The following is a 20,857-nucleotide window of genomic DNA, read 5'->3' on the forward strand; positions in this document are numbered from 1 at the left end:
AAAAGCTATCAGTAAGTATTTCAGGATCTCATTAATTAGCATATGAAAGAGCTGAATGATAGACATAATTATAACAGCCGAATATCTTGAGGTGGGTACATACCAACGGGTTTTTATGCGACGATGTGTATTAAAAGATTCAGCTCAGAGAGGTATAGCGAACGCATTCTGAAGGCAATCAACTTCATTTGCCTAAGTATTTCCTGCATTTTGTAAACATCCCTCGTAATGAATTTCACACTTTTAAATCAATAAGAGCTTTGGCATTAATTCACACCACTTACCAAAATTTCTTCCGACCGACAGCTGAGTTACTTACCTAAATATTTTTTGTGAGAAACTCATGAAACAAATTAATTAAAAACTATTAAGTCATTAAAAAAAAGAAAAACTGCCAAGATCTTTTCTCAGAGAAACAAATGATTGTAATAAACGCTGAACACATGGCGAAAAAATCACATAACTGATTTTTTGTGAAATTCTTTGGATTTCGCACACTTCTAATTTTTGTAAATTAGAATCAGGCACCTGGCGTTATGTTGTTGGCCCTGAGACAAGAACACGAAGCAATAGCAACGTGACTAATGTAGATTGATTTAATCAATAATTGATGATTTGCTTCAAATACACAAAATACGTTTAGATAATTTCCTGTATAATTAATTTATTAATAAAACATTACTGTGTAAAAAACGTAAGGTATAATGACACGATCAGGGCCGTCTCTGGCTCAGACCAACACTTTGAAAAATTTTAAAAATTAGAATGAACTTTAAATAAAACGGGAAAAAGGGTAAGGAGGTAAGAAAAACTTCAAATTATGGTAGATACACGTTTACTAAGCATCGTATAGGCCATGAGCCTAGCTAACTAAATATTATGTAACTACATCGTTGTATATCTTAAACTACCTTAACAATAAATTAGCAAATACCAACTTTGAGTGAACCTCACTTTAAATCATTTATTTCGAACTGTACATTATCTTAATTTTTATATATAAAATTTAAAAATTGTAGATCTCATCAAGATACTTTTCCTTCAGCTCTGAAATTAAAAAATCCACACAATATTAAAAATATAATCCACCATTCTTCAGTATTTACAAAAAAGTGTTAATTTGAGGTTTTTCTGCTTTGATAACATTAAGCACAAATCCTCTATTGTACGAAATATAAGGCTTCTTTGTTACTATGTTTAAACAATTTATATTCCTCCCGACTTTCATCTTCAATGTCATCAAAGCACTGTTCCGTGAAGCTAAATTGAGTAATTTTACATTATAGGATATAGTTGTAACAATAACATGTTAACCATTTTATCTCTTTTTACAGCACTATCTGACAAAAAATAAGTGTAGTGTATTATACAAATAAATAAAGCACACCATGAGTTAGTTGATATCTGAATTGTTTCTTCCACCCGTCACTCGGCATGACGTAAAGCAGTCTTTGGTATGTAACTTATTAAGTACAAATTTCTTAAAAATATTATAGTCCCTTGTAAATTTAGGACAAGCGATCACAAAGTAACAGACATTGTCGACTAACAAACGACCAACGTCCCGTAACAAAGAAACAATCCAGGACCGGCTCAAAACTAACATGAACCGTCACATCTTAAATACTAATCACCCAGAAAATAAAAACAAAATTATTCACCGCCTCCCGTCACCGTCACCTCTCTGAACATGCTGTTCTCGCTCGGTAACGACGTCGTACTTTCGATGACGGGAGAATCGGGCAGACTCGTGTCGGAATCATCTTTATGGTTTTCGCTTTTTTCTTCTTGAGTATTTTTCTCTACGGTCGGGTCTTCCTCCTCTTCGGGGATTGTTTGCGACACTTCTTCAGTGGAGGACGTCCTCTCCGACTGCGAAATCGTCTCCTGCAGTTTTATGTCTTGCGCCCTCACCGAAGCCACACCGTCGGGAGAACCGTCTTCGCCGCAAGGTCGCAACACCAGGTAAAGGAATAGATCAGACAGGGATATTATTCCTATAACTTTGTCGTCGTCGTCAACAACCACGAGCCTATGCACCTGCAAAAATGAACAAGTGTTGCACACGAAATTCTAGCCACAATCAGCGGCGAGTCCTTTAAAATTGTTACTTAATAATGAGTGTTTACAAATTTCTCCCTTTTTTTTACTTTGTCAATTACGGCAAAACTATTTGAAAAAATAGAGTTACTTTAATGTAAACCTATCTAAAATGATCCGGAGAATCGAATAGCGTCGAGCAAATCACCAAACTCCTAATAGTTTTTAAATTATAATTTTTTTTTGCATTTGTGTATTCCGTGGAAAACACAGAAACGAACCTTTTTTTAGTTTTTTTTAGACGTTCACTTTCTGAGATATGAATTTTTCTAATGAAGAACTAAGTACTGAAAATCACTGAAACAAACTGTTTTGCTCTAAGACTTTTAGTTTTCGAGTTATAAATTTTTTTAGTGATTCTTTCTTTTTCAGTATTCCTCTAAGGTGACTACATTAATTTTAGAGAATCAATTAAAAAAATTAATATAATCCGTTTTGCTGAAGAATTATTAGGTTTCGGGCAACAATTTTGTTTAAAGGAATTTTTTGTTTTTCACTAAAAAATTCATAGAAAAACTTTTTATTTTTTATTCGGTGAAATTTTCAGCGGAAAAACTAAAAATGCCTTTGTAAACAGAATCGTTGCTCGGTCTCGTTCCTCGTTAAAATAAATTTCAATGTTCCTATTTTTGCGTGCAAATCTGCTATTAAATCAGTTGTGCTCTTTCAATAAACTTTATTGGAGCTAATCCAAAAATAATAACCATTCAACCAGAAGATATCCGCCCACACACCAGCAAATCCCTTTGGCGTTTGCTGATTTAAAGTTGATATGAAATAAACATGTTAATTTAACTCGAATGAAGCGATCGAATTGATGCAATAAACTAACTTTTTCGGGTTATTTTTGTGCTTACCTCTGCTTTGACAATCTTGTCCATAATCGTAAACAACGTCTCGTCGAGCTTACATTTATGCACACCTTCAAACCATTCGTTCCGGTGCTCATTAGCTTTCTTTAACGAAACGTCTAGATCATTATAAGTCTTTTCAGCGGCTAAATTCTGCAAAAATAACTCGGTAAATAATTGAACACACATTCGATAAATTACTTACAATAACGTCAAATTTAGCGTAAATATCAACAAGCCGACCTTCGTTATCTACAAGAGGCAGTGCCGAGACTCGCCTCTCGACGAACTTCTTCAAAGCTAAAATAATCGACGTGTCCTCCGTTGCTGTTTCGATATTCTCGTAACTACCGATCCTCACATCTCGCAGCGTTTTGTTCATATAACTAGGTTTCGGAAGTTCGTTAATCTGCAGCAAAGCGATCAGATGCGGTCACCGGAGTTTGATCCAAACTTACGTATAAGAACAAAAATCGGAGTATCCTCTTGTGGGTTAGGATGTAGAGGACGTTCCCCGTCTCCGGATCGATCACCGGTAATCTGTGGATTCTGTTGTGGATAAGAGTGCGGATTGCATCGTAGAGCGAAGCGTCAGGACTGATGTAGATAAGAGGACGCTGATCCTTCAACACGTGCCGCCAAGTGTCCAGTTTGTGCTCCTCAAGCTCGTCCATCGCCACCGTTGGCGACTTGTAGTACATTCGCAGGATTTTTATAAAGTCGGTGATGGTCAGCATGCCGACGAACTCTTGCTGGCTGCTGTCCCACAGCGGCGCCGCTCGGACACCTAAGCACAAACCCATCCCTCAAGTTTGCAAAATTACACGCTTATTACAGAGATCAAGCGATAAGATTCTTATACCGCATTAGATAATGGCTATAGCCGCTTGTTTTCATTATCTAATAAGTGATAACAAATTGGAGACGGAATTACCACTTTCGGCAGTAATGGCTTGTGTTTGTTTTTCCAAGTTTTTACTTGTATTTTCACGCAACAGATGTTCCGCTAAACGTATTTACACATTTTAAATATGTAATACGATAATGGTACAAGTACACAAGTGGCCGAATCCGGGGCCTTGGAAATAATAAACAACGCTTGAAAGTGTAACACAATGCAATAAATTACACCACGAAACCTGAAAACTTTTGTCAATACATTTGTGTTTATTATTCACAAAAATTGTACTACTGAGAGCAGGAACTGTGCTTTAATTTTTACGTAAAAACAAAGCAAACGCTCAAAATAAACCCTTTAATATTTTAGTTTTCCGCTTGGCAAATACCGCGTCAAAATTTTTAATGGGCTTGTGTAAATTTTTCGTCGTAACTCTGTTAACTTTTTGCGAATTTGAATTTACTCCAGAGTCTCATCCTTTTAAATAATTCATCTGAATTACAATTGAGTGGTGCAATTTGTAAGGATAATTATAACGATTTAAAAGAATGTTAATATTTGTGCTAACGTAAAACTGGGAATTAATTGGTTTCCGGAAAGGTTAACGTGGAATATTTATTTCCACATCTAAATTCAACAAGTTATATATTATTCTTGAGCATATTATTATAATCGTCCTGTTTATAAAACTGACATTAAAATGCAAATATTGTTACGATAAATCGGCAGCAGGCAATCCTATTACCATAAAACTATTATTGTAAATAAAGCATTCAATCAAAAGTTGTCATTAACGAATAATTATTGCGGTAATTTAAGCTTCCAAGATAAATTTAGATGAAAAAAGCCGTAAAACATTTTACTTATAAAATTCAGTCCGCTGCCAAATTCCCACTGAACCAATTCTATAGAATTCAGTTTGAATTGTGCTCTTTGTTTTGCAAAGAATTTTATTACACAGCAAACTTTCCTCATTTCGCTTGAAAGTTTTTCGCTCTGATAGCAGATGCGCAAACCTTGCCCTGTCATTCGCTAGAATTTGATAAAAAAAATCGTCTGCCTGGAAACTCCGTCATGACACAGTGTGCATTTTTCGCGCCGTAAAATTGGCAAAAATTCAAGGTGTTCACCGCTCGGGAAGTAAACAAACGGAAAAGGGGTTATTTATAGTTGTTAACGTTTGGAATAATTAATGTGTATAAACGTCCGGTTAATCTTAGCGAAAAAATGAGGAAGTGAGTCCTTACCGTTGTAGACCAGAGCGAAGAAGGCCTTCTTGACCAGCAGCTGCGTGTCGAAGACGACCAACTTGGCGGAGGTGGGAATGAGATCATAGCACTTGTGGAACTTGAAGAATTTGACGAATATTTGAGATTCATCCTCTTCTGAAACAGAATAACCGGCTCTCAAATTTAATTACGAAACTGTCGGCGAATGATTGAATCACTCCCACGCAAACATCAACCACCACCACTAGGGCTGAAAATACCTTGCTCGAGGACGTCCGCAAGCCACTCTTTGTACTCGGGCGAGACGTACTCGAACTCTTTGATTTGATCGATAGTGTAAAACTCTTCCTCCTCTTCGATCGTGGGCAAAAACAGACGCACATGATTCGAGAAGATGTGCAAACGTAACATGCCCGTCCCACATCGCACAAAACACCCCCAAAAACGCGCCGCGAAATGTCAACAAAGCTCACCGCATGGCAGCCACTTTCATTAATCCACCGAAACGGACACTACTGCCAAATTTCCGCAAACATATGACAACAAATAAATCCCAACATCGCCAATTTAATGCAAAACAGGAGCGAGTTATCGGAGGTCAGCTGATTAAAAATGTTTCGACATAACAAGATCTCCCCCTTCGCAAATTCAATCGCGCCACAAGGAACCAAATATCAATAACAACATTAGATAGCGACTAGTACGAACAAGACTTTTTGCGGTTTGTTTCTTCACCAAATCCGAATTAACTCTCACCATGCCAGGAGCCCCGTCTCACACTGACTGGATAAACGTCAAGCTATTATTGGCGTCGAATGGACCAGCTGCCAAAATACTGAACGAGCGTCGCCAGTCGTCGATATCATTAACGAAAAATGATGTTATTTGCTATTTGCAAGTCGTCTTTTGACATTTAACTGGGCGAAAAATTCACTCTAGTTTGTAATTGGATTACAGCTTCCACAGGGTCATAATACTTGATCTTTGTGACCGTGATGTTAAAGGTGGCTCTAGCACAATTAAACATCGCGATTGCTCTAATAATCCTTTTTCCAGTTTCTGTTGTTTTGGCCATTATCGAAACGGACATTGAATTACACGAAGGTTGAAGAGGGTCAAACGAAACTGAATGACGTGTGAGGTAAGATAACTTATCTTCACCAAAATAGTCTATTTCTGAATTCACTTACAATCGCCCAATTTTAACACAAGCTTTAAACGATGGAAACTAATTAAACAGCTCATTGGTATGTATGAATTCAAGGCAGCTCACCTTTCCGGTAACAAGCATTAAAACCATTAGAGCTCTTAAACTCGGAAAAATATTTCCTTTCCCACAGAATTTTTTATTTCTTGCCCGTTTGGGTGCTTTAATTAATTCACAGTAAAACGGCACATTTGCGAATCCACCAATTTTAATATGAGCTGAAAAAATGTGAAACCTCATTTCTATATTTACGGTGCACAAAGCGACAACCGGTAAGCTTTATTAATTGTCGTGTCAGAGATGAAAATAAAAATTCCTGCGCTCGTTTTATGTATCATTTCCCATAAATTGATAGCACAGTGCCAAGCACAACGCTTGTCGGAATGAAAATAAAAATGCAAAAACCTGCCAACCAAAAAAGTTCGAATAAATCCAAACAGCGATCTAAAATTAGTCCGGCGATGACTAAAAATACCTGTCTGCATTATCTGATGGATTGCATCAACAGAATGCAGCTGCCAGAAGTGGAGCAAAATTTCCGCACCCGATCCACTTCTTAGCGGTCTGGCTGGCTGCCGAATCCGCTCATAAAATTATTAATAATCCACTCCACATCCGATAATAAAAATTTCCCAAACTCGAATCTGGCTGTTTTAATGGAACCTGTCACTTATTCCGGCCAGGTCTTGTTGATGGACAATAAACAAATCAATTTTAACGCAACCTTGAGTGTGCATTAAAATTCAAAGCAAATATTCGCAAAAATAACAACAAAAAATTAACTTAATCTTTGTTATGTATGCCGATAAAAAATTATACAACACATGCGTTCAATGGTGTCAATAGGTAAACACGTTCTAACAAAATATATCACGGAAACGGAATAATAATGATAATGAAATATTCAGTATTCTGCGTTTTTAATCACGAAAAATAAATAGGAACTGATGCAGTTTGATCACGCTCATCCAATTACAATTGCAAATAACGAATGCATAAAAAGATTGATTACAACTAACTTTGTATTGAAAATATTCATATCAACAATTACAACAAACATTGACTTCGTCTCGAAAAAATATTTTCATAACAATTATGTCATCGATTTGTATTTATACCATGATTTCATTATTGACGTTGTCTGGCTCCCACAGGAGAAAAATTCGGTTTTTCCTAAACTTGAACTTGAGAAAAAATTATTTTGTTAATTCCACGTCATTGTGCACAATAATTAAGTTTAGTCCCAACAAAGAATAATCTAGACATGAAAATGCAAATGTTTTAGACGAGCTGAATATAAATCAGCTCCGGAGAAGAAAAATGAGCCACAAATCAAAACAACATTTTACCGCGCTCTTACATTTTTCTCAAATTATTACCTCAGCTTAATGTCATTTTAAATTTAGAATAGCCGGTAATAAATCATAAAATTTGGAATGTTTTCTTTCTTTAATTTAGACTCTCGTTTTTAGTGCGTTCCGCGAACCTAACTCAAATATCAGATTTCGAAATAATTCTAACAATGAGAGAATGCACGGCAGGACAGTGTGCCAAAAACTACATTTTTAATAAACAGTTCACTTGAATTATTTCAGTTGAACTTTTAATTATCCAACACAAACAAATGAGAGACAGAACATGCCAAAACCAATATAGAACGAAATAATTACAGAGCAATGGAGTTAATAAATTAAAACCGAACTCACCTAAATCCGATATATTGACTTTTTCTAGGAACGGATCGACGACTGGTAACTGCAACAAAGAAAATTCATTACTCGCCTGCAAAACCTTCATTTGGGAAACCTCCTAGCATTACCAGCGCTCTTTTGACGAACGCCTTTGGCGACAACACCAGCGCCTTCCGTTTCGCGTTATTAAACCTCGAATACCAGTTCCAAATTTCGGAGGTAACCGGAGGCGTGAGCGGCGGTGAAGGCGTCGGCGATATTTTCGCACTGGCGTTACTTTCTAACGAAGAAAACCTCCGGAACATCGTGGTTTCATCGGTTAAATTTACGCTTCGGGTCCGAAAACATCATGTCCGCCTGAAAGTGTGCCCTTACTCCGGGAGCTTTCGCTTCAAGGCGACAGTGTTTGGCCTTGGCCTCGAGCTTTTGATGCGGAGAACCCGACAAATAATGGGTTACGGTGCGGGTTTTGCAAGGTACTTGTTGCGTCAAGTCGAAAATAACTCGTTAGCAATGGGTGTAATAAATTTACCGTGAAATGTTTAAGTTGAGCGCGTAAAATGCCTCCAAAACTCAAATTTAATTTTATTTTATAAGCGGGCAGGAGGCGATTGATTGGTCCGGGTGATGGATGGGGTGGATGTCGTGCCCATCGATTTATTTTTTGTGAAGTTTATTAATAATTCACTCCCGAAGGGTTTACTTTTAGCAACTACTAAACTATGAATCTCGCTTATTACGTAGTTTCGATCAGGAATTAACAAAGCAAAACTCTTCCACAGTTTGTTACTAGAAATCTGTGCACACAAAACTACTTTATCAAAGCTTTGGTCAACATACGATACATCAATCAATCAACAGTAAGTACTTAACAAAAATCGATGCTACTTCAGACCTGAACTGTTCCAATACTACTTTAGTTTTTCGAACATCTCGAATAACTTTGCATTAAAAACATTAGCAGTTAAAAATTGTGCTGTTCCTGATAAAAAATTAAATTTTAAATTATCAAAAAAATGTTTGTAAAACGACCTATGAACTATTATAACCTGTTTCTTGTTTACATATCGCCCGCAATCAAGTAAATGTTGAAAAGCTAATAGCAATAATAACAATGCTGTAACTTCATATATCTATCTAGTTTGTGGATACTTCAATGCTTTAATAATTCAATTATATTAAAAATATTTCCATGAACAAACAATAAAAATTATCATTTGTCTTGTAAGAGAAAATAAATGATGTTAGTGAAGTCATAGCACCTATCAAAAATATTACTAACTGGTTTACTTCAATAAAAACAAGAGTTTATTATACATGTAAATCGGTTTTGTTCGTAACATTTTTTAATAATTGCATTTATACGACCAGCATTAGAAAATTTCCATTTTTATCGATGTTCGAACACGTGCCAGGTATTTCTCTACAAATTAAGAAAGACATTGAATCAATTCCCGTTAATCTGTGAAATTATTAAAGAGTAGGAGTTTAATGAACAACACCATTAAATCTATTAAAAGCCAGAAATGTTGACGTGATTACGTCGATCTGCATATTACTTTGGAAAATAAGCCTACTCTCTTCCTCCAAAAAATAAAATAATTGTGGATTTAACAAGACCAACAAGTTTAATCAAATAATCAACTAACACCAATACGATTAGCCCGACCGCCCACACTGTTTTTCCACTTAACATAACAATCCTCAGCCGTCCAACCTGTCCGAAAACTCTGCTCAAGAAACCGTAAACAAGGCGATTATGTCAGCGATGTTCATCTTAAAAACTTTTCGCATACAGTGCGCCCACTTCAAGGCCGTTTTCCATAAACAATAACAATCCCACTAGGGATTTTTCCAAGCCGAAAAGCGCTTCGTTCGATAGCCTGTGTCAATATTGGCCATACAATCGGAAATTTTGGTGTTATCTTAGCCAAACAAGCTGAAGACGCACATCCTTATAATTAAACCCTGTACGTCAGCGTAAAATAAATTTCTCCACTTATCAAAAACCGCCACTCGTTTACCCTCGCTTAATTAACGAAACGCTCAAACACTGTCGCTTTGGAATATTCTTACGAAAATCAGCACTTGTTGCACCGCGGCGGGCGTCCGGAACAAGTCCGGAAAAACGCGTCCGGTACCCGGAGTACGGCCGAGAAACGAATTCACTTCACAATCGACAACAAACACAAATCATCTGTACACCAGTACCGATTATACAAATAAAAATGAAGAGAACCCAACGACACCACGCCTGCGTCGACCATTGAATTGATAAACATTGGAACACAAAACGTGTAGGATCCTCTCACATGAGACCGTTCCGTCCTTGTTTGTGGCCGAAAGGAATCGATTTGTGCTGAGCCGGACTGCTGATCGAGAGCTACGTGAGGGAAAACAAGACGTTTTCCGGCTTGTTTTCGTCCTGTCGCACGACTAAATGCAAAGGAATGACTGGCCGCATTCAAATCATTGCCAAGGACGACTAGTGATTCCGGAGCAAGACACGAAATCAAAACGGGAGAAAACTTCTCACGCTTGACGTTCAAACACTATCTCAGTGCAATGCTTTATCCTATTTCACTGAAACGGATATTCTGCGCTTCACTTGAGCACAGAACTTGCACCAAGTCGACAGGTGCACTTTCCATAATCAAAACACACAGTTTTAGGTGCATTACGAGCTGTAAAAGCTGTTCACGTCTCAACCACAAACTTCTATTTATTCTATCGATTTGAGTGTATTTGCATTCACCTACGATAAATCGATAGGTGTTGCATGACTGCTTTTAACTCATCAAGTCATAAAGATTCAAATAATTCATTAGGCAAAATATCTAAGACTTTTAACGGCAAATAAATCGAACGTTAAAAAGTATTTTAAAATCCTTCTTTTTAGATAAACCTCATTATAAAAACGCTACGTTGTATAAATAGATAAAATGTCACCTTTAATGAAGACCCTCATTAGCAATGTATCGAAGTTTGAGGCTTGAAAACATAAGAGGGCTGGCTCACTTCACGAGCTTTACAACAAACCTCAAAGTGAAAGCAGGAAAAACTTCTAAGAAATGAGCTGCCAACGAAGTTTCCTGACTGTTGTTTGATTTGTTTTCTTCTCAAAGTAAAGCACACCATAATTTGAAGTAGTAAGAGAATTTATTTATTTATTATATTATTTATGTAATTTGAAATTTGTGAGATCTGACCGAAATAAATTCAGAACTAATCGTCTTATCTGTCGTGAATGCAATCACTATCATTGGGTGAAAACAATAAAACAATGTTGTGTCAACGATTTTTATTTCCTTCGTGTAATATGCAAAACAATTAAAAACTTTAATGTAGAAAGAAATTCAAATAAATACCCAAGTAGCGCCATAAACAACTCAAAACCACAAAACATGTATTCCGTAATTAGTAGCAATATATGGACGTTTATATTTGTTTACACTTACTCTGTAACCAATTTAGTAGTTTTGAACATTTTGCAACAATTTCATCCTTTCGGGAAAAAACTGATAAATGCTACAGAACTTACGCTTGTCTGTCTACTTCTAATTCAATTAAAATCAGTGTAAAAAATTATCAACCATGTAAAAGATGAATCTTTGCCATTATTATGCAAATTAGATCACACAAATGCAAATTTTCTTTGTCACGTCTGTTTACAGCATTTTTCTGAAAAGGTGCTTGAAAAACGCTATAACGCTTTCAAACGTCTCTCGAAGACAGAAGTGTAAAATTATCACATTTCAGGCAGCGCCATTATAAGATTCTGCAATTAATTTTATAGTCGATAATTCAGCTAATATTAGCGCCCATTCATTTCTACATTCTTCTTCTTAATATAATTCAATTAAAAATTGATTAATGAATGAAACGACTTTCATTCGTATAAAAATTCCCTAAATAAAAAACTGCGTCGTGCGAATGTCACTTAATAAATCGCTGAAAAGATAAAATACGCAAACTGATTATCAAAGATAATCCGTAATCCCAACATTAAGAACGCGGAAAGTTAAATACCTCTCAGCTAGAAATGCACATAAAGCAGAGCAAACATTGAGCTTTAGCAGGCGAGTAAACACATTTCGATTCCCTTTCACGTCGAAAACCGACGCGAATTTTAAAATTACCGTAATAACAAGGAAGCGGACCGCGAATTGAATATCGGTGTGAAACTCAGAGAGGGCGCCACGTCACAGACTACGAATTAGAATACTGTAAGTTGAGGTAATCCGGCTAAATAATCCGGGCGAGCGTCTTTTCCTGCAAATAAACCAAATCAACTTACCCCTCTTGCATCCCTGAAAAGAATCGCAGCATGATAAGGGTCGAGGAAAGCGTCTGAAGCCCTGTGAGGAATGATAGTTCCGAGAGATTGCCGCCGTCTTTCAGTATCTAAAGATCTCTGCCTCAAATGCGCCCCTAAAAACAAAACAGTTGCGTTTGAAATGTAACCCAATGATGAATAATACATGTTAAGCTTGTTATCAAAGACGTGGGAGTTTCAATGATGCCGCATTTGTACATTTTGTCGAGATAAACAAGACTTTCATTCGCGCAACGAAAAAGTAACAGAAACTTAATGGGTTTAAATAAACTATGAAATTGCCAATTTTCAGGGAACGACAGGCGCTAGTTACCTTGATAGTAATACCCTCGATGAATATTCATTTTAATGCTACATCAGTGTGGGAAAGACACACTCAAACCGACGAATTTCACGATACGTCTAGTTTAATTGTAAATCAAACACCACATGATAACTCAAAGATAAAAGCTATCATTATCAGAAATTTACTTTCACATTACAATAATTAATGGAAGTGACAATATTTACAATATGAGAGGAACAAAACGCCTGGAACTGGAATCGGTGCTCTTTGTAAAAATTACTGAAAGTGTTAACCAAAGGCCGCAAACAGTCAATATTCAAAATGTTTACTCAGTACTTCGAGAGTTGGAATGTCAAGTTCTCAAACAAAGATAAAGGTAATAAACAAAATTGCAAAATCTTCATCAAAAACAGCTCCTACTTTGGAACTTCTGTCTGTTCAAGACAATGTTAACGATCATTAAAGTGGGTAGTAAAGTTTCGTTTCCCACATTTGAACACATACAGCACGTCTGCAATTTACAGTAACTTCATTACAGACAAGACGACGTAATTCTCTTATATTAGACTCTTAAAACTTGCAAAAACTGAGAATACAATGTCCATGAGGTGTGTTTGTATTTTGTAACACTGTATTGAATTGTGGCAAAATCAACACAAACTAATACAAATTGTGTGATTGTAATGCTGTGCGCACACACGATAGAGATCTAAACCTGACAAATGTAACTGTTAAAGTATTTATAACAAATACAACAGAGTATTGGAAACGAGCTGCCAGATTCTACGTTCATGCAGTTCGGAACAAAGTAATCCTGGTATTGCGTCCTCCAGCAGCTCATAAAAAATACATTACGAGTATTTTATTTTACCCAGAATGCCTGTTTAAATCGTCACAATTATTAAAAAAATGAAGAAATAGCAAATACTTAAATATTAACTAGAACAAGAAATCAATTACACATTGATCTGCGCCGACAGTTAGACGTAATGTGACCAGAAGTGTCTATAAATTTACTCAGAAAGCAATAATTCTAGTAAACATACATTAAAGATCACTGTATTTCTCAGAACACGGTCAATGTGACCAATGTGTAAAAACTGATTTTTTCTAGTTCGTTTTTTTAAATAATTCTCTGTAGTTCAGCAAACGCTTGGCTAAAAGTAATTCTCAATTAATTGTCTTGGTTTGTTCTAATCATTCGGTATAATTTGTTTATTGGAGTCATTACCATTATCATTATTTCTTAAATATTATAGAAATAAATTTTGTAGACAACCAATATTACATCAACAAAGATAAATATGAATGAATAATAATAATTATTAATAATTAATTGATAGTGGTTAAATTAAATGCAACATTTTTTATGGAGAAGTTATGTAAGCAGCGGAAAAGTCGTTTAAAAATATCGAGAGGTCACATTTGAGTCAAAACACCAAAAAACATAATCGCATTGCATTTATCTGAAAAATTACACAACGAATGTGCGCTTAGTTACAATTTTTCCAAATAGCTAGATAAATAATCCTGTGAAGATTTACATAAAATTCAGGTAAATATGATCGGCATTATTTGGAGAGATTTAAAACACGTGTGAGTTATGTTAAAAATATAGTCTGTAAGTAAACACAAAGTGTTATCTAACTGTGAATAATTACATTGTTTTCAATAATTTTGCCGGATATTTATAAAGGTTGCCAACATTCCCTTTTACAAAAGGCGTTGCTCAAAAACGGTTCGTTTCATTCCATAAACATGTTTTCCAATGAACGGAAATCGCGTACAATTAATACATTAATATATTAAGGTCCAGACATCTGCTAATCGATCAAGCTGATAAGCAAATTAATGTAACATCATCGTGGAGCAACTTCATTAATTTTTTGCTCGTAAACAACGGTTTACAGAAACTGTGCAAAAAAATTGCCAGCAATGCGCCACAGCACAGCTAATAAAACATTCTCTAGTATTTGTCAAGCTGTCACTACCGTGTCGTGCATTATGCACAGTAAAGATGTCAGACCCACATCTAAAGCCTTTAACACAGTTGTATTAACTATTCACGGTCCGGCACAACAATAGCTCGCTATAACGAAATTATCGCCATAAATAGACCGTATTGTAATAACTGATTCAAACATCAAAGACAAAACCAGGCGGATCACTTCAAAAATTCAATTTTCTTTCAGGCAAAATTAAACCTACCCTCTCTTAAAATAGATTCATAAATCCTATATGTGGCTTCACAATCACTCAAGACCCTTTTCCCCGTCGCCGCATCTAACGATTTGCTTCTACTCCTGAAATCCTCTTCGAACTTGTTACTGTCTTCGGTACAGGAATTCCTGCGATAACCCGTATCTGACCTCCAATTGTGGACTTTCTTTCCGAAATGCCGAATCAATTCTTGGATCGAATGATGGTGGTGGTTGTGATTTTTGTGAAATAAACTGTTTTTCGGCGATGATGAGAACTCGACTTTGGGGGAAGAACCGCTCACAGAGGAGTTCGTACTACTGCTATCCAGAGAATTTTTACTCGGCGTTTCGGGACAACTGTCCGTGCTGATATTGAAAGCTGCCACATTTGGCTGATGGAAGTGGATATGGTGATGGTGTTGGCCGAAGTATTTATTGTGACTGTGCAGGTTCTGTTGTAGCAAATTGCTGAAGCTCTGCATCTTTATCCCATAGCCGGTATTTATTGCACTCTAATGCGCTGGAATTACATAATTCGTATTCGAGCGCAATTGACAACCGTATGAATAATCATTAAAGCGTTCAGGTTCTGTTATATGGTAATTTGTTTACGGATAACGAGGGGAAGTATACACGTGTGATGGAAATATTTTTGTCCCAAAAGTCATCTCAAAATGTGAAATTACATCGAACTCCAATCTCATTTTGTCAACAATTGTATTTTTCTCCCGCTATCTCGGTTATCATAAAGATTACATGCGGAGCCTTGAAATGTTCAAGTTTAAAATCATTTTTTGTCAACAAAAATAATGTAGGTTAATTAGATTCCACACAGCACTTACGTAATTGAGAAAAAGCTCCACGAATTGTTCCATTTTCATAATGTGGATGTAATTTAGTAAGAACTAATTATCTTTTTCATTCTATTCTCAATAAATCCCTGATATAAAACATTCAATTTTTCGATTTGTCAATATTTTCTCTTGCCCACACATATTATTTACCAACATTTTGGAATATCAATTCGATCAAAAATACTTTTGCCTGGGTTTTGACCCTTTAGCAATTCCACGAACTTTGGCTAATCCGCCGTTTGAATTAAAATAAAAGTCTCATTACTTCAACTGAAAATACACAATTGGCTCGAGAATCAATCACTGCTCGAAGAAATAAATCTAATTAAGCTACTCAAATAAGAACTTTAAACCTGCTCCCGACAGTAAACAATTACTTTCCTTGAAGAGATTTCAAACTCTAATGCAACAATTACATTTGAACAAACACTGTTTTTCGATTTTCATGGCCAGCGAACTTTTCAGAACCCAAATGGTTACAAGGATAAGGTCAAAAGTCAAACGTAAAAAATAATCTCAAAAATTATCGTGTAATTCTACTCGAATTAATTGACTGGACATGAAACAACCCAAGAGCAAAAATTGCTTCTTCCACTTCAAATAATTCTACCCACATTAACAAGCAATTGGGAAAAATTCTCAGAATTGCCGATTATTCACTTTTATGTGTTTCAGACTGAAAGCTGCATCCTGAAAAATGTTTAATCAATAATAAGCGACGGGTGTTTCATTAAAAACGCTCAAGTATGCATTGCCGCATTAAGGAAAAAAATAATTAATCGAAGAGAATGTGTAATTGCGAAGCAGATTTCCGATCATTTGTTTTCACTTCACTGTCTGAAAATAAACCGAATTCTAAAATTACCGCATCAAAATATCGAATAATAAAGTTGTAATTGCCAGTATTGTTAGTTAAAAAAACTTTCGTCAGTTTCTTGCCTCGCCCAGAAAGAAGGAAGCTTTCTCAAACAAATTAAACGTAAATGGTGATCACAACGAAATCAAACAGATTGCATTTCGATAAACGCGGGAAATTTATTTGCGGTATTTACCGACTAATAAACTTAGCACAACTGTCGAAATAACAAAGCACGGAAATTGAATTGCGAATTCCGGAGGTGATAACTAGAACTGATAGAATTACAGACAGAAAATTCGCAACAACAAATTATTAAATAAACTGTGTTTATTTAGTTCCAATATTTTTCCAAAATCGTGACACGACAGCTACAGCAAAACAAATTATTATTATTACTAAAAATGACATTTGAAACTCCGCTCCTCTTTCATCAAAACACACGAAAAGTGTATTAATTTCTTGATAATGAATCGGTTTAAATAATAATTTTCCGTCGTCCTAGTTCGGCCTGATTTTGGGTCAAGTATAACAACAAAATTAAAACATAGGTGTTCATTGACACTAGCACCCCGGTTCTCCTAGCATAGTTTATCACGAATGCATTCTTTGCTGTTGATTAATAGCTCTTGGTACAACAAATAGCTCGAGGTCACCGACATCATAGTCTTAATGACAATTTTATTCTTTAAATTCGTTTTACGGACTCGTTGCAACATGTGCTGCAGACATTTCCTGCCATATTACACAACTCACCTGCAGCGAAAATAACCGGACGAAAGCTCGAATATCGAGATTTTAGCTGAAATTTAATTAGTCGTATAGCGTGGGCTGAGACAAATTTAGATGGCACAAGTTTATAATTTAATTTAGGAGTTTACAGCCATTTCATCCAGGGAATCAAACCGGATCTTATAGATTCTTCCGTTTTTACCGTCATATGCAAGCCCGGCCTCCAAATTATTTAAATACTGTACAAAAATGTGAACGCTTGAACGGAATAAAAGACGAGAAGGTTAAAAAGTGAAATTTATGATTGTCAATAATCCGTTTGTTCGAATCATAAACAGCGAGTACTTGCATATAAAGTATTTGTTGATGTTTTTATCTTCGTTTGTGTACCGTTTCAAAATATTAATAAAAATGATTCACTTCCGTATTTGCCGTTCACAAACAGCCACTGCTGTTTCTGTAGATTTCATTATAATATATGTATGTATGTATAAATTGAAAAACAACTCGTACTAAAAATAAGAAAACACGTTCATTCCGTAATTAAAAACAATACCGGTCATAAACGTACAGTACGCAATAAAGTGCAACTTAGCATAAAAAATCGCATTTGGAGAGCGGCAGCATCTAACGAGAACAAAACGACTGAAAAATTGAGCCCCCGAGGCCGAACACATGTTCATTAAAACTGAACGTTTGTACGAACGTTTGCTTTGTAAAAAAACACAAAAATTGTTTCCAATTTCGGACGCCACCCACAGATATCCAATTAATTATACCCAATTTTATAATTAAAACCGCTCACAGCACGGAGTTTTTAATCCTCACCTCGTCATTATTTACACATCGAAATCCGGTAAAATTGCTCCGACACGTGCCTGACTTGCACAATAATTACAAAAAAAAAACTTCGAGATGCATAATTTAATTCGTATTGTGCTTTTTACAACAAACAACCATTTTGCAGAATCGGCCTTTTATTCCAATTTGCGACAAAAGCGAATTTTTCTTACTACCGGATATGAAACACTCACTATCGACAATATCCCCAGCGAAATGTTCGTGGAGGTCAATGGTAGTGTTTTTTATTTATACACAAAGGTGTCCAACCTTTAGGTTTTTCCATATTAATGCAAACAGGTTGTGAAGTACAGCCTCATGGCTAACGGTTAAATAAGATGTTTTGTTCTAAGGACTAGTTCAATTTACGCCAAGGTCGCGCGATTATCTCCTGGAGATCTCTTCGATCCTTCACAATAAACACGAATTCAATCGCTTAATTTAAGGTAATGAACGTGGTTTTCATGGTCAAAATGTAAAAATAAAGACCAATGGTTCGTACAAAGATTTGACCCAAATCCGGGGTAATAATAAACCAAATTTCGAAATATTCGTTTGGCAAAACTCTAAATTAATTTCAAACTGGCGCAGTTGTGACGAAGTGCAATAGTTTAATCCCTTTCAGTGCGCGCGTTGTAAAACGTTTCAATTTAAATTCCGGCCAATAATTGAATAATTTTTTGTGACATTTGACTGTGCTTTAAATTTTAAATTAAATTATTTAAAGCAGATTAGAAAAATAGAGTGATTAATTCGTAACAAGGCAAGGACCAGACATTTAAATGAGCAATTTAAAACGCATTATGGTAAGACAATAAATAAAATACACAAAAACTATCTATAAATAAAGTTTTATGGGTGCAATGTGCCCACACTTCCGCACCTTAACACGTGTCTATCATTTGCGAAAGTTCAAAACAATTTTACTTTAAATGTCACTTAAATTACATTTTGAAAAAAACAGGACATAAATTTGAATTCTGCGAGCGTAAAATAACTATATTTACTCGGTCCGAAATAACCCAAAATTTTTAAGAAAACACGCCGTCAACATCGATCGAACTGTGCCAAACGATAGCAATTTCGCTCAAAACTGTGTTGGAATAATTTGAATAAAAGCGCGTCGTCTACCCAGCGAAAGCTCTCGTTTTCCTGCGAGATAAAGCATAATATTTACTCTCATCGAGCGAATCTCGCAAAACTATCACAAATGTTATTACAATCGTTGCATTATCTCGGTGTATGATTCACATCAAACAATCCGTTTCCACGTGTGACACCGACACCCACCAATGTTTTGCAACGAAGAAATTAGGCCACCCCTAGTCGACACGCTGACCTAAGCCAAAACAGGCCGCAATCGATAAGACATTCAGTCACAAAAGGGTTACTACTATGCGGCTGGTTTTTCAACCGGCAGGTGGTTGTACCATGAACTGTCGAAAAAATTAAGGTAAAGTCGACCAGATGGGTTCAAGGCTTGGGCAAGGAAACTGGCTCGAAATAATTGCTGTATTTTAAGTTATGCAGGAAAATTCGCGGCCTTGGCGCAACTTAGCGAAAATTCCTAATTGCACTGTTATTAGCCGACAATTTTTTCAATAAGACCATAATGACAGTAATTACACTGACTGGTCCAGTGTTTCCACAATAGAACAGAACCTGAAACTTTTCACTTTCCGGGCAAGCTTTTACCGCTTTACCTGTGTTTCTGTTTATAAACACAAACTCGCATGCAACACTGCACGTATGTACAATACAATTTGGGTTTCAACTTTTGGTGAATAAAAAAAACACGGACACTGAAACCGCATCAACCACCACGTGTCAACCTCGTCGAGCGAAACTTTCAACAATGGAGGAGCGCTTTTTAGGGGGAGAAACACCGTTTCAGGAATGACACATGCAACACTTTCGACGCTGAAGTTTGAACTGCTGCAGAGTGCTGATATCCGGAGCGTTGGAGGTTGGAGCTTGGAAGTGTGCGCAGTGTTCCCTCTCGGTTGATGAGTTAAATGCGAGGTCATGCTCAAAAGTACCCCTGATTTATCTATCACAACAAATTACAAATTGGGGGCTATCCCTCTCGATGGCGACCTCTCAAGCCGAAATTTGTCTCCGGAGGCGTCAATTGTGGTGACTATAATTCACTTTAGCCCAGTTGATTGGATTTTTGCCACAGTTTCTTGAACAATTATCCCAATCATACTTTCTTCATTAATTATTCAGGCAGATAATTGAAGAAGACGTTGATTGGATCACGTAGACATGCGTAAATAAGGACTTGTTTTATTTTTTAAGAAGACGAAGAAAACTCATACGGCTTCTAATTAACCTAATGGATCAATGTGTTTACGAAAACACGCTTAAAGAAATTAAAAATCTCAACTTGCAAATAGATCATTATCACTCTTATCTGCATTTATAACAAACTTAAAAATAGAAAACTTGTCCTCATCAAGTCGTAAAAATCGGTAAAACGCCGCCGTAATCATCAAGGCTGCTTAATTTGAAACAAACATTTTAAACAATAAGTTATGTGATGGCAAATATTTAAAAAAACAAATAAAAAATTTTCAAACAATGGAATCCATCAGTAACGCATTATTATAACCATAAACACAAATCATTGCTTAGACCAATATTTACTTTTATTCTCTTTTGTTAACTATTGTTTGTAAATCTGCAATCATTGTTCATTTTGAGCATTGTTGGCATATTTGCAATAACAGATAGTTCGACTCTGTAAAACTCACTGAAATCCTGAATACCAGAA

The 20,857-nt window shown here is 36.0% G+C and overlaps 1 protein-coding gene across 3 annotated transcripts in view; it reads right to left on the reverse strand.

The window, feature by feature from the left end:
- Positions 1-818: 818 nt before the first annotated feature.
- Positions 819-20,857, reverse strand: part of SNF4Agamma (SNF4/AMP-activated protein kinase gamma subunit) — a 40,727-nt gene continuing 20,688 nt past the window's right edge. For 2 of the 3 annotated variants that reach the window (XM_064357042.1, XM_008196096.3), the window contains 7 exons: positions 12,274-12,407; positions 7,992-8,040; positions 5,097-5,234; positions 3,410-3,738; positions 3,157-3,360; positions 2,958-3,104; positions 819-2,040 (listed from right to left, as the gene is read on the reverse strand). In XM_064357042.1, coding sequence (XP_064213112.1) covers positions 1,654-2,040; positions 2,958-3,104; positions 3,157-3,360; positions 3,410-3,738; positions 5,097-5,234; positions 7,992-8,040; positions 12,274-12,407 — 1,388 coding nt within the window. In that variant the 3' untranslated portion in view covers positions 819-1,653. The remainder of the gene's footprint in view (positions 2,041-2,957; positions 3,105-3,156; positions 3,361-3,409; positions 3,739-5,096; positions 5,235-7,991; positions 8,041-12,273; positions 12,408-20,857) is intronic. The other variant, XM_064357043.1, reaches the window with a different exon arrangement.

This window comes from Tribolium castaneum, chromosome 5 (genome assembly GCF_031307605.1).
Source record: "Tribolium castaneum strain GA2 chromosome 5, icTriCast1.1, whole genome shotgun sequence".
Classification (NCBI taxonomy): domain Eukaryota; kingdom Metazoa; phylum Arthropoda; class Insecta; order Coleoptera; family Tenebrionidae; genus Tribolium; species Tribolium castaneum.